This window comes from Pseudorca crassidens, chromosome 17 (assembly GCF_039906515.1).
Source record: "Pseudorca crassidens isolate mPseCra1 chromosome 17, mPseCra1.hap1, whole genome shotgun sequence".
NCBI classification, from domain to species: Eukaryota; Metazoa; Chordata; class Mammalia; order Artiodactyla; family Delphinidae; genus Pseudorca; species Pseudorca crassidens.
The window spans coordinates 4,948,228-4,963,420 of record NC_090312.1 but is presented as its reverse complement, the minus strand read 5'-3'; the positions used below and the strand labels follow the sequence as shown (position 1 = coordinate 4,963,420).

General features: G+C 53.0%; 1 protein-coding gene across 2 annotated transcripts in view; it reads right to left on the bottom strand.

The window, feature by feature from the left end:
- Positions 1-15,193, bottom strand: part of COL22A1 (collagen type XXII alpha 1 chain) — a 259,547-nt gene that overhangs the window by 220,064 nt on the left and 24,290 nt on the right. For both annotated transcript variants that reach the window (XR_010936688.1, XM_067712824.1), the window contains exon 3: positions 13,446-14,012. Coding sequence is in view for 1 of the 2 variants with exons in the window: in XM_067712824.1 (XP_067568925.1) it covers positions 13,446-14,012 (567 nt within the window). In the remaining variant the exon portion in view is untranslated. The remainder of the gene's footprint in view (positions 1-13,445; positions 14,013-15,193) is intronic.

Genomic DNA, 15,193 nt, shown 5'->3' with positions numbered 1-15,193 from the left:
CCAAGGCAGACGCGGGTGCAGCAGGAAACACCCAGGCCGGGCCCGCCCTGCAGGGGAGCTGAAGTCCCCACCGGCCTGGCCCCCTCAGGGACCCTCCAAGAGCACCAGTTATCATTGTCCCCTCTTTGGTCACTTATCCTTACACCTGGTCGTTAGACCGATGCAAGGAACAGAAGCCTTTACTGAAAACAAGCAAATAAAAACACACTATGTGTCTGTTACTGGATCAAGCAAAATTGGCTACTTCAGAAAATAAGAGTAGGTATTTCACAAGTGCCGACAGACACTCAAAAGGCACTGATTTTTAATACAGCTCTATTTTTCTAAGCAGCTGCACGTCGCCTGTTCCAGGGTGAGCGGCAGGAGGAAGGGGGGTTTGCTGTGCTGACCGCCCCGTCTAGGCTCACGTGTGTGGGGCCTGGGGGGGAGGGGTACATGTGTACACTCATGTGTATGTATGAGTGGGCACGGGCGAGTGTGTCTGTGTGCCTCTGCTTGTGTTTGTATGTGGATAAACGCACAGAAACCAGAGCCTGTGTAATTAAAAGGACAAAGACAGACACATTTTACAGCAAAACAAGTCACGGAGAACGTACGGCTTTGACAACTGCTTTCCTTCAGGCTTCCGTGAAGCGTGCGGCTGTATCAGAAGCGTCGCAATTAATCAGCCACATTTCTTGCAAAGCCCCAGACATCGTGTAAGCCCCGTGCCCCGCACGCCCTCCCGCAAGTGTGAATCCAGTTCAGCCAGGACAAGGTTCACTGCAGGATGTGAGAGACACTCAGAAATGAAGAATTTCTCCACGTGTTTAACTATACAGACGCAAATTTATATTCAGACCGTGTATACGTGTGTATACATCTTGCAAGTGCCAGTTTCACTGTGGCCACTATACTTTATCCCTTTATCAACTCAAAACGAAAGCCACTGTGGGAAATGCACAGTTGAACCCCCCTGGGCTGGAATTCCTGGCGTGACGACACCAGTGAACGAGACGGTTGCGCCTACGTGGATGCATTCTCTGCCTGGGACGCCACCAGGGACAAAGAGTGCCGTGGCTGATGCAACGGCAGGACACAGGTTCACAGCTGACCTTTAAAGTCCTCTCTAGTCCCACTTGGCGCATGAACCCTCGTCCAAGACCTGGGATGGTAGGAGAGCTTTCTAGGATACATGGGTCGCCCCTAAAACTGACAAGATGAGAAGGCACCCGTAATGCAGTAGCACACGGACGGGGGAGGGGATCACGCAGGACGGTGATGGAGACACAGAAGGGAAGGGGCCTCCAGGAGGGTTCCCACCCATCCCACTCAGCACTCCATGGGACACCCTCTCCGGGGTCACCCCAGGAGTTAGTGGCAGCGACTTCAGATTCCCAGCCATCACGTCAGAACCCACTATCAGGGGTCGGCAATCTTCTCTAAAGAGCCAGACGGTAGATACTTCAGATCTTGTGGGCCACGTGGTCTCTGTCACAACTACTCAGCTTGCGGTTATGCCGACAGAGCCACAGACAACGTGTAAAGAAGCTGACGTGAAGTACATCTTCCAATAAAACTCAGTGTGTAAAACATTCTGCCTGGTGGGATGTGGCCTGTGGGACGGGGTTTGGCACCCTGCGCACTAGATGAAGGAGAGTCTCACCTTCCTGGACAGGCCAGTTTTCTTTACAGAACTCACAGCAGATGAACTTCTAGACTCTGCTTGATTCCCTCCTGTGACAGGAAGCTCAGATCCAGTCATGTCATGTCTGGGAGCTTTGGTTTTTGACAGTTCTTATACAGACTTGCCATAAAAATATTAAGTATGATAATAATAGCACAATAAAAACAGTAAGAACCACAGTAAATTATTCACCAGATTGGTAAATACCACAATTTTACAGATAAGGAGACCAAGGCTCAGACAGGTGCACACTCCAGCCCAGGGACCCCCAGCTGGCAGATGGCAGAGCTGGGATTCCATCCAGTCCCTGTGCCACAGATCAGTGGTCCTGGCAGTGCGGTGCCTGAATTATGATGGGCACTAACTCTGTGCCAGGCTACAAAGGGAGCCTTTTATGTGTGTGTTCTCTTGGCTCTAGAAATCAGGTAGTCATATTACTGGCTTCATTTACAGGGAAAACTGAAGCTTAAAAAAGTAATCTCTCAAATAGAGAAAGCTGTATTTAACTGGGGCTTTTAGACCTCAGTCCATCTGCTGAACCCTGATGCCGCATCATCGCAGCTCCCAAGGGACAGAGGGCAGGATATGAACTCAGGCCTTCCCTGAATTCTCATCCTGTAATCCTTTCACATGCCCGAAATTATGCATTCTCAAAGGGGGTAATATTGCCTCCAAGGAGGTAAAACTGGCTTTGAGGGAGAGGGTAAAAAAAAACCTTAGCGATTTCAACAGTCTGCGGCTCTCCAAAGTTCAACCTTACCCAACAGCATAAACAGATCGACAGTTAGGTGTGGTATTACAAGTCCGGAGAAGGAGGCAATTAGAGGAAAAAAAACACGTATACAGCAAGTCCCCTACAGTAAACCTTCAAGTTGCGAACTTTCAAAGATGCAAACGCGCATCTGGTTCCAGCAAGGAGCCAGAGCCTGTGCCGTCAGCGTCATGCGTGAGTGAAATGGCAGCTCGCCCTCCGCCTCCTATCGCTGACGGTCCTTCAGCTCTACCATCTCCCACCCACTGTCCCTCCTCCAGTCAGTGACTCTTCTGGCCTGTTCACCAGATGATGCCAGCCCCTGGATGCCAGCTGTTGTACTGTACTCCTGTACTTTTCCAGGTACTGTACTGTAAGATGAACAATGTTTTATCTTTTGTGTTTGTTTGTTTTTATGTATTATTTGTGTGAAAAGTATTATAAACCTATTACAGTACAGTACTGTATAGCCGATTGTGTTAGTTGGGTACCTAGCCTAACTTTGTTGGACTTAACGAACGAACTGGACTTACGAACGCGCTCTCGGAACGGAACCTGTTTGTATGCAGGAGACTTACTGTATAGGTTCCCTCAAAAGGAGGTCGAGAAATACTGCCTTAAGTGAAGCGTATGAACTCTGTCACCTTTCTGAAAAGTAATATATACATACACATATACACATACAGATAGAGACAAATGAAAATATAGACATACATAAAAATCATACACACCCACAAAGGAACATGGTAAGAGCAGACAGCTGTAGAGCGTGTGCTCAGGGCCACCACTGTGCTAAGCATTTTCCACGTCTCAACCCTTAGATCTTCACAACACTCTACAAGGTGGAAATGTCACCATCATCCTCTTTGTACCAATTAACATGCAACGGCAGAAGGAGGTTAGGGAACTGGCCTGAGGCTTCACCCAGGGTGAAGAGGCAGGGCTGGGCTGCTCCAGGCGCTGGGGCTGAACCAGCACGCGCCATGGCCTCCACTGCCAGCCCACGGGCTGCACTGTGGGAATCACGGTGCACGTGCAAACCTCCTCTGGGAATCTACCTGTCAGGACAAATCCACACGGAGCTCAGTACTAAAAGTGCTGCCGCCATGAGAAACCAGAACCCAGAAGCAGAGAGAGTGACGGGCAGGCTGGGGAGAACTCAGGACACGAGGGTACCTGCTCCTCACGTGGAGCGGGACACACGCGTTAGAGAGTGTGGACGAGATGAGCCGCACCCCCTCGATCAGCAGAGGCTGAGGCAGAAGAGCTGGGTTTTTACAGGGGGTCACGCAGATGTAGCAGAGAAAGGAGTCCGGCAGGGGCCTCGTCAGGCTTGGGCCTGGCTGGGCAGAGCTGGGAGACTATTTCTTCTTCCTTGATGTACACATGAAAAATTAACGACGGGTGGTTTTTAGTTTTCCCTCAATTTTCTAATAAAATTCCCCAGCACATAATCAGAATTAAGTAACCCGATGATTATTTCCAGGGGGTGACCTCAGTCATGACAAGTTTACCCGGGAGGCGCTCCCAGTGACCTTCGGGCCAAGGGCGGGGCCCCAGCCGTGCTTCCCGAGGCTGGTGTGGCCCTGAGAGCCAGGCCACAGGCATCCGCGTGGCAGCTCCAAACCCACAGCGGAGGCGGCCGCTGACTCTGCCCGGGCTTCAGGCCCACCCAGAGGACGAGCTGGGCGGGTCGCCTCGTGGGAACATGCGCTCCCAGATACGGGGGTGTGTGTGTGTGTGTGTGAGAGAGGGTATGTACGATTTGTGGGGTGTGTGTGTGTGTGTGTGTGTGTGTGTGGCATATGTGCATAGGCACGCACGCACATATGCGTGTGCTCAGTTTATCTCTGAGTCTGCAGGCCATGCAGAGGGATGTGGGGATGGAGACAGGGGTGGGGACAGGAAGACTTGGTCACTGGGGACAAGGCCACCAGCAGGGCTGTCCCCTCTCTGATGACTATGAGACTCAGGTCCTAAGGGAGACGGACCCAAAGAAACTCCCAGGCTGGACACGCCACCCAGACATGCCGACAGCCAGCCCCAGGCTCCCCGTGGGTGCCATCTCTGGGCCGTCGAGGGGACAGACTACTCCAGGGGGTTGAGGTGCGCTCTGCTTCTGTCTGATTCCTGGCCTCCTCCTGGCAGGTGGACTTGGGAGAGCTGAGCTGCAGAGCTAAGCCTCGACATCTGCCCCCACCAGTGGCAGTGGTAACGCTCTCCTCGTGGGCACTGTGACTGCCCCTGCCCCCAGCCTGGCGCCCAGCATCTGCTCCTCCAGCATCAGGACCACAGCTCCTGAGGCCCTTGGCTTTGGCACTTGCCTCTCCCTGGAACTCTGGGCCCATGGATCTTTTCCTGGATCAGCTCAGGCCTTCCTAACCCTCCCGCCTCAGACCCTTTGTCACATGGCCCTGCTTTACTCCCTTCAAAGCACTCACCACGCTATGAAATCACCTTCCCGCTTACTCGATTTTGTTTTTTCTCCATCTCCCTTCCTTTCTGGAAAGTATTGCCCTAAAAGCAGGATCGCATGAATCGTTCACCATCGTGATCCCCTTGCCTCACAACAATGTCTGGGAGATAAGAGGGGAACAAACAATCTGCTGAAGAAAGAACCCAACGGTGCAGTAGAGACCCCGAGACCTGCACCGCTGTGAGCTGGTGTCCTGCAAGGTCTATCTAGCCTGGTCCCAGTGACACAAATAAGTTGTGTTATTTACTCCAACTGTTTTCTGCTACAAGAAGAAAAAAGCATAGAACAAATTTTCAAGCGAACCTAACGATTCCCTTATCTGGAGGTGCAGTGATCTGTGACAGCCACGGTCAAAAGCAAGAAAGAGCCTCTCAAGGAATCTCAGCACCCGCCCCCAGACTGACCTCACTTAGGATCACAGCGGCTGAATCTGTGAGCGGGTCTAACCAGTACAGGAAGCTGAGACTCTCCTCGGAGTGGTGGGGGACACACGCAGAGTCACGCACTCTCAAAATGTGCGGCTGGGGTAGAGATGCCGACGTTTTTCCAGTGTGAACTGCAGGAGAACCATAAAATCCATCCCCGCCTCACACCAAACAAGCTTCTCTCCCTCTCTCCCTCTCTCCCTCTCTCTCTCCCTCTCTCTCCCTCTGTGTGTGTGTGTGTGTGTGTCATCATGGAAAGTATTGCATCCAGTAGACAAAACTCACTGGAACAGCACATGGACACACAACACAGAGAGAGAGAGGGAGGCTTTGTGTCATGAACCAGAGAGGCACAAGGGGCCGCTTCTGTGCCCTCGTCCACACTAACACGCAAGGGCTAAGGGGCAGGGGGAGGGGAGTCAGGGCCACCAAACAGTGTCCCCAAAATAGAAGCAGGCAGAGGCTCCCCCAGCTGCGGCCGCTGGCGTTGCCACAAGCTCACCAAGTGCCACACCATCAGCTATATAAAGGCTGTTTCGTGGCCACGACTGAGCCTGGGGTAGAAAAAGCTCTTAATTACAGACGAGGCTCCGGGGCTGCGCCTCCGCCCCAGGCTCTGCGGGAAGCCGGGCTGAGGTCCAGTCCCCTGGGAACCTCATCAGGTCACAGAGGGCAGGAACTGATGCCGTGACACGGAGGCGCTTCCCTGGAGGAGCCCAAGGCCGGGGGACAGTGAGCCACGGGCCGGAGCAGATCTCAGGGGAGGCCACTGGGTGAGGCCGTGGCAGTGGCGACGCTAGAAGCTGCATCTCTAACAACACGGCCGCGCGTGGCGGCCGCCGCTGCTGTCGCTGCTCCCCTCCTAGGTGTGCGCAGAATCTTTCATTTGCGGAACAGGGATGATGATTTCTTCAAGTACAGTGAGCTTCATTTATCATTTCAACAAACAGCCACTGGTCACCGGGCGTGAGCCAGGCCTGGGCCAGGCACTGGGAGGGTTCAGTAATTAGGCATCCAATAGGATTACGGAAGGATAGCGTGAAAAAACTCAGACTCGCAGGCAGCAGGTTCTGAGCTGTGTGAAGAGTTGAGAGCCTGGCTGCCTGTGATCCCGGGTAAGCCCCTCAGCCCCTCAGTGCCACCAGCAACAGAAGAGGAAAAAGCAGGAACTGACTTAGGGGGCTGGGGAGAGGCTTCAATGCCATGGTGGATTTAAAGATGCTTCCTAAACATCCACAGTGACCAGGAAGAACTCGGGCCCTGCGGTCAAACAGAATGGGGTGGAACACCCGGTTCTGCTCCCTGCCAGCGGGGCCTCCTCGGGGAGAGAGCCTAGCCAGCCACGTCACCGACCAATCAGGAGTGGCTAAGATCTGAACGCCAACGTAACTGTTGTGCCTATCGATTCTGAGAACCGATGGACACACAGGGCAAGCCATACATGTGTTAGAGAAGAATCACCTGGCAGCACTAAGGCATCCTATGTGCAGCTATGACTTAGGAAGCAGGACGTGCCCAGGAACTCTGCTCTAAGCAGTGGTGAACGACGGCACCCTGAGGCCTGAGAACAGGGACACGTCAGGCCCACGGGTGGTCCAGGAGCAATCTGGACAAAGAGAAGCTTCTGCAATGGCCACCCTGAAGAAGCGCTGCCCCACCCCAGGCCTGGTCCTGTCCCCACATCACCCCTCCTCTGCTCACACGGTCACTCCCAGCTGGGCTTCCAGGCCAGACCAGCCACTGCCTCCAGACCCCAGCCTGTGCTGCCTTAGGAGCGGGGCCGCCGCACTGGCCCCTCACTTCCTGTGCACTGACCTGGGACTCAGCTTCCCCTCTGTCCCCCAGAACTGCCCCTCCTCCCTTCTGTAGCCAGGCTGCCTGGAAAGCATGGGCTCTAGAAGCGATCAGACCTCTGTTCTCCGTCTGCAGCCCCAGCATCACAGAAGAAGAACAAGGGCAAAGGAGGAGGAAGCAGAGGTGGAGAAGAGCCTCACAGGTAAGCCTCACACATAAAGTTAGATACGCTAGAAGCCGCAATTTTTAAAAAGTAAAAAGAACCAGGTGAGGTTGATTTTAGGAATACATTGTATAAACCCTAAATTTCCAAAACATTATCATTAAAATATGTAATCAATATATAAAAAATATGCATGAGATGCTTTCTTTTTCATGCCACGCCCTCAAAATCTGGCATGTATGTCACTCACAGCACTTCTCAGTTCAGACCAGCCCCAGATTGGTCAGTGCCCACATGTGATGGCCAGCATGGGTCTAGAGCACTGGTGGCTTCCCCACGTGCAAAACGTCAGCAGGGACACCCAGCCCCCGGCCCTGCCAACCGGGCTGGGTGGGGACAGAGTGAGAGTGTAATGCAAAGACCCTCATCAGCCTTCAAAACGTTTGGTGCTCAGAGAACAGCAGACTCTCTCAGTGCTGTTCACAGCCCAGGGAGTCGGGTCAGGGTCCTCTTCCTCTGCATCTGTCCTGTCATCGGAAGATTCAGCCCATCCCAGCCTGCCTCCTCCAGACCCTCACCAGCCTTCAAAATCCAAACAGACTCTCCAAAGAAGATGTACCGACTGCAAACAAACACATGAAAGGATGCTCAACATCACCAATCATTAGAGAAATGCAAATCAAAACCACAATGAGGTATCACCTCACACCAGTCAGAATGGCCATCGTCAAAAAATCTACAAACGATAAATGCTGGAGAGAGTGTGGCGAAAAGGGAACCCTCTTGCCCTGTTGGTGGGAATGTAGATTGATACAGCCACTATGGAGAACAGTATGGAGGTTCCTTAAGAAACTAAAAATAGAACTACCATATGACCCAGCAATCCCACTACTGGGCATATACCCTGAGAAAACCATAATTCAAAAAGAGCCATGTACCACAATGTTCACTGCAGCTCTATTTACAATAGCCAGGACACGGAAGCAACCTAAGTGTCCATCATCGGATGAATGGATAAAGAAGATGTGGCACATATATACAATGGAATATTACTCAGCCATAAAAAGAAATGAAATCGAGTTATTTAGTGAGGTGGATGGACCTAGAGTCTGTCATACAGAGTGAAGTAAGTCAGAAAGAGAAAAACAAATATCATATGCTAACACATATATATGGAATCAAAAAAAAAAAGTTCTGAAGAACCATTGCAGGACAGGAATAAAGACGCAGACGCAGAGAATGGACTTGAGGACACAGAGAGGGGGAAGGGTAAGCTGGGATGAAGTGAGAGAGTGGCATGGACATATATACACTACCAAATATAAAACAGATAGCTAGTGGGAAGCAGCCGCATAGCACAGGGAGACCAGCTCGGTGCTCTGTGACCACCTAGAGGGGTGGGATAGGGAGGGTGGGAGGGAGACGCAAGAGGGAGGGGATATGGGGATATATGTATATGTGTAGCTGATTCACTTTCTTATAAAGCAGAAACTAACACACCATTGTAAAGCAATTATATTCCAATAAAGATGTTTAAAAAAATAAAATAAAGGGTTTTTTTGTTTGTTTTTTGCGGTATGCGGGCCTCTCACTGCTGTGGCCTCTCCCGTTGCGGAGCACAGGCTCCGGACGCGCAGGCTCAGCGGCCATGGCTCACGGGCCCAGCTGCTCCGCGGCATGTGGGATCTCCACGGACCGGGGCACGAACCCGCGTCCCCTGCATCGGCAGGCGGACTCTCAACCACTGCGCCACCAGGGAAGCCCAAGGTTTTGTTTTTAAAGGGGGAAAAAAAAATCCAACTGTTTGTCTCTGATAACCAAAATACGCACAAGTGAAATACTCAGTTACTGCTGGCTCTGAGTTCAGATTTGCTGAATATTCTTGGCATTTGGGAGGCGGTAGATCATTGCGTGAGTGCTTCTGATGTGCACAGCGCCACAAGTGCAGCAGGGAGCACAGAGCTAACTCCGGGCTGCTGCTCTCGATTTCTTTTAAACAATATTTAGGCAGCTCCTCCTACATAGCAGGCTCTGTTCCAGGTGCTGGTACCACAAGAAACAGACTTTCCCTCATGAAACTTATATTCTTATATGTGAAGGCAGCTCCTAGGCAGATAAACTAACAGAAATTTCCAGTGGCAGGTGGTAAGCAGTGTGCACAGTCTACGGTATAATAATCTGTCACTTCCCTGCTGCCTCCAGGAGATAAAAGCTTCTCAAGGAAAAAGAAGACCAGATCCATCACGCATCCTGGGGACCTGGCGTGTGCCCAGCAGAGGACTCACTCAGTGTGCGACTGCTGAATGAACGAGTGAACGAACGAATGGATGGATGGATGGACTGAACTGAACCAATGCTTACAACACGTGGTTGGGTTGAAGTTGGATGAATGAACGGATTAGCGTGAACACACTATGGCTGTTGAATGAACGAACGAGGGGGTTGGGTGGACTGATCACGACACCAAAATCCCACATTGTTAGTCTACGATTTCCCAGATCCTGAGTGTGAAGCCCCTGTCAGAACGGCTCTGATTCAGGCTGTGAAGTCACCCATAGGTGCCCTCCCTGGGCCAAAAGACTGCTAGCTGTTTGGATGCTGTGCTGCTCCTCGATTTAATCTACTACGTGCTTTCCACTATGCTACTGTTCGCTCTGTTATTTGTTTTGCTTTGTTTCTAATTGAAGCAATTGTGCAGAGATGTTGCTTCGTCTGTCCCCAGAACAGAGCAGACCCTCTCAGCCTACAGCTGTATTTACAAAACGGATTCCCTTCAGATGACTAAGATAACTCGAATCTCCCATCTATTCAGGCATTCGGAGGAGCCTGTCTAGAGAGGATGGTGGTTTCTCCTAATGTTATCCCGGTGGATGTGTGGCGTGCTGGGTCTTGCAGCCCTTGCCCCGTGGGTACAGCCCCTGGTGTTTCTGCCTGGGTCAGTCCCCTTTCCTTGAGGGAGGAGAGGTGGTAATTAACTCCACTCCCCAGCATCAAGCAGGGTCCTGTGGTTTAGGCCCCAGATAGTCAGCCTGTTTCCACTCGGAGGCCACAGCGACGGGCTGGGAACAGTCGTAGGGCCTACAGGCGTCCAGTCAGACTGAACCCGGGCCTGTGGGTCACCCTCTCCTCTCCTGGTCCAAGGACTCTCGCGACTCTGAGGTCACTCAGAGCTGTCTTGTGCTGGCAGCTCCTTTTCCCTCCCACACCCCTGCTCTCCTTCTCTGTCTTGCTCTGAGCCCGGGAGGCTGGCCCCTGTCACCGTATCACCCGGCCCCTCTGGTGTCGGATGAGGTCAGGCCAACGGGAAATGCCAGCCAAGCGGGCAGGGAGTGAGGCAGGGGCTCCTTTCCCACTCCCTCTAGGTCATGGTTGAGTGGGCAGCCATGTTCCTCCCTGAGGTGAGGCGACTACAGCTCATGACGGGCAGCCCCTCCCCACCCACGGGCCCCAGCATCATTTCCATCCCTGCTGCCAGCTGGCTTCTCCTGCTACTGATTCCCAGTGCCTCGGCGTCCCTCGGTGACCTCAATCTTCCCTAAAGAGAACCCCCATCAGCATCTCTTCAGTCAACACTGGTCACTGCCGGGACCCCGACACACACATCAGCCAAGATCAGAATTAACACCGAGAAAGAAGAGCCTGGGAACAGGGAGAGTGAGAGGGCCTGGTCTCACCGCTCGAGGCTGCCTGGCCTCTGGTCTCTTCATCCTGTGTGAAGTCGACCTGCTTTACTCTTTAAGCAAGTTAGAGTGGGGTTTTCTGTTACCTGTGATCATCGTCCCTGACTCAGACCCAAGGTCAGTGGTGCTGAAATCTGTGTTCTGGGGGCACAGGGGGACGAGGCCAGCATGCGGAGGCCGAAGGCCCGGGTTCTGTGCCCAGCCCCGCCGTTGTATTCACCGGGCAACGTGACTCAGTGGCCTGCCCTCTCCAGGGTTGTCAGAAGCAGTCCCAAAACCATCCCCTGGGCACAGAAGTTCTTTAAAATCTACATTCTGCTCTGCCAAGAGGCAGAACCAGTTGGAACCCAGGCTGGCAGGATGACGAAATGCCAGAGGGTAGGGTCTAGAAGCAGCCTTGCTTCCTAGGTCCCTGGATCAAGGCTCTGGGATGGCAGCTGGGAGCTCATGGACCCTGAGCCACCACGTTGGATGTCTGCCCCTTGGCTAGGCCCGTGACCTAGCGTCTGGCTCTTGTCAGCCCGGACTTCTTGAGCATATGCACATAGATCAAGCCTTCACCTGGCCCTGCCCGGGCTGTTCCTTCTGCCTTTCTCTTCTTCCCCAGTGCGGCCCCACCACCTCTCCGGCCTACTGCTGAGGGCCCAGAAGCCCGTGATCTCAGCATTCTAAATGCCCTCAGCAGCAAAAAGAAGAGCATCTGTACCTTAGAAGGTTGTAATGAGGGTCAAATGAAGTCACTGAGGAAGCCTATGGCCCATGAATCGCACACTGTAGACTAGGCGCCTGTCTCTCAGCACTCGGGGCACCAATCTCCTCATCTGTACAATGGGCCTCGGCGCCCATGTGCCACCCACCCAGCACCATTCTCTGAACGTCCCCAGCAGTCTTGTGAAGGGGCTCCCTTTTGCTTGCTGTCCTGCCAGCATTCCATTCTGCATAATGATCTGACCACGTCACGCCCTGCCCGGAACCCTCCAACGCCTCGCCTTGCACACAAGGCCCTCCTTTATCTAGGCCTTGACCATCACACAAAGCCACCATCCTCCACTCTGCTCCTTTCCTCTGGCCATTTCCAGTTCATTGACCAAGTGCGGCCAGCTCATCCTGAAGCTCGCGCTCTGTCTTCTAAACCGTCTAAGTGTCACCTCCTCCAGGAAGCCCTCCCTCTTCTCAGGGTCACCATCCACCAAACCACAGCAGGACCCCACCCATCACATTCCTTTTTTGGTGTCTTTTCCCGCCATCTAGACTAGGAAAGCCTTGAGGGCAGGTGCTGTGTCTTATCTTTTTCTATAGGCTCAGAAGTCAGGCCACACAAACATGAGACCCCCAGTAAGTATCTGTGAATAAGTAAGCAGAGAAAAAGCCACAAAGTGGTAAAGAAACCGAGGGCATCCAGTCTCAGATATGAGTTAGCTGCAAGCCCGGCCCATCCCTGGGACAAGGCACCTGCCTCTCTGGCCAGCTGCTCCCACTGCCAGTCCCTCCTCCACCGCCCCAGGCCCCTGCCCCTGCTCAGGTACGACCCTCTGGGCTGCCCCAGCCAGGGTGCAGTCCCCCAGAGAAGTCGGCAAGACAGCGTCTGACACTCTGCTCCCTGCCCCTGCCTGGGCCCTGGAGGCGGAAGTTACCCAGCAAGGAGGAAACATCACCCCAGTGAAGCAGGCAGAGGCTGAACCTGGAGAAGGGCTGGCACAAGAGAAACTCACTTCACCCCTCCTCTCCTGGAGAGGGGGCTGGCCTCAGAATGACCCCACTAGGGTCCTAGAGGTCAGCCGTCCAGGTCAGAGCCCCAGGGGCCCCTGGATCTCTGCCCGTTGTCTGCCCCTCTGCCCACATACTCCTTCCTCTCCATCCTCCATCCCCAGCCACAGTCAAGATTCCAGGCAAATGACTCGGAGGCCGCGGGTGATGTCAGAGGGCACGAGGTCAAGAGTCCTTGGCCTCTGGGACCAGCAGCGGGCTCCTTGGACTCCGCTGTCCTGCCAGCATTCCATTCTGCACAAAGATCTGACCGTGTCACGCCCTGCCCAGACTGACTCGGGCAGTTCCCAAAGGCGGTCTGTGCCCCCGTTCTTCCATGACCTCTCACTGCAACCCCTCAGGAGAGGCGCAGGACCCAACATCTCTCAGCTCTGCCTGCAGATATTCTGGCCAGGCCTCTGCAGGCACCTTTTCTGACTTAACAGCCCTGGGAGGCCAGTGGATGGTCCCCATTGCAGACATGAAGCTGCAACTCAAGAGACGTAAGCAGTCTCCGAGTATCTCAGACTGGGCGGGGTTCAGGACCCAGCTCTCTTTAATTTTCTTTCCACCTCTGCCTCCCTGGACGCAGGGCCCACGGGGCAGGACCCTGGGTGATGGGCCCGGACTGGGGGTGGGGAGCTCTCAGTTACTGAGCTGGCCGGGTGGCCTCTGGCCCCCGCTCTGCGGTGCAGCCGGGTCCCGCCCCGCCCCGCCCCGCCCCGCGCTCTGGTCCCTACTCACTCTCGCACAGGCGGCGCCGCAGCTTGCCCCAGATCTTGTCGATGGCGTCAAAGTCCGACACGTGGAAGACGTGCGCGGCCCTGGGCTCGGAGGCGATCTCCTCCAGCTCCTCCCGCAGCGCCTCGCCCACGCCCACGGCGAAGATGCGGATGCCTGCGCGGTGCGCGGCATCGGCGGCGGGCAGCACCAGGTCCTGGCTGCGACCGTCGGTCAGCAGGATGGCCACCTGCTTGAAGGCGCGGTCCCCGGGGCGGCCGCCGGCCCGCGGCGCGAAGCTGTGCCGCGTGACGTAGCGCAGCGCGTCGCCCGTGTGCGTGTGGCCGCCGTGGTAGGCCAGCTGCCGCGCCGCCGCCTTGACCTCGGCCCGTGAGCCGAAGCGGCCCAGCTCGAAGGCCGTGGTCGGCCGGTCGCTGTAGCGCACGACGCCCACGCGGGTGCGGTCCAGGCCCACCTCGAACGTGTCCACCAGGTTGGCCACCCACTGCCGGACCTTCTCGAAGTTCTCCTTGCCCACGCTCGAGGAGGCGTCCAGGAGGAAGACCAGGTCGTAGTGGACAGTTTTGCAACCTGCAGGGGCGACAAGAAGCGCGACGGGGGCCGCTGGGTCGCAGGAAAGGCAAGGTCCTTGGCGGCGGGAGGCGTGGTCATCCGGGTCTCGCAGACCTGCCTCCAAGCCCCGCCCACTAGGCCTCGCGCTGGGGGGCGGGAGCGGGGCCTCGGCTGCTGCCTTAAAGCCCCAACCTTGGGTCCCTAAAGGTCACGTGACTGGGAGTCTCTCCGAGGTTGCTGTGAGGTTCAGCTGCCTATATAGTTAACATATATATTTATATATATAGATAATACGTATATTTATACAAGTGGATACCATATATAATTGTATATAAAATATACTAATATAGAACTATATAATTATAGTTTATATATATTTCTAAAAGTGAATAACATATACAATTATATATAATACACTATGTAATGATATATAAAATATATGCATAATTATATATAATATAATTATGTATGTATATAAGTGAATACATATATAATTATATATTATATAACATATGGATGTTATATAAATATGTATAATTTTATATATAGCTTATATATATATTTATATAAGTGAGTAACAATCATGGAACCCTACCGTACCCATTTCTTTATTCCCATTAATTTGGTTCGAAAGTGACTTCATTATCTTTCAAACCTACTATAAATAATGCACGCCCATTTCAGAAAAAGCAGAAAAGGCAATCAAAAAATCTATAAACGCTCCTATTTCCATCTGCTCCGAGATAACTCCTGCTAGCCCACGGTGTATTTATTTATGTGCTATTTCCATATAATTATCGATGGAAGTGGGCCTGTACCAGACACACTGATATATCAGCTGGTTTTACCGCACCCAGCGATGCTCTGGGAGCCCATTTCCAGTGTGATGCCGGTTTCTATGGCTGCAGAGATTCCACTGCAGGGATGAGCATAATTTATTTAGCCAGTCCTCTCTTGTCAGATAGTTAAACAGTTAAAAGTATTTCATTATTAGAAATCACGTAAGTTAGACTGCATTCATATATTTTAGAAGCTCTATAGTGCTCTATAAAAAATACGCTTATATTTTTACAAATATAACTTTTATATAAGCTATGTGATGCTTTTGATTAAACAAAATGCAGCACTATATAATTTATTTCTGATCCTCAGGGCAGCCCTGTGCAGAGAGCTTGTTCGTCCCCATTTCACAGTTAGAT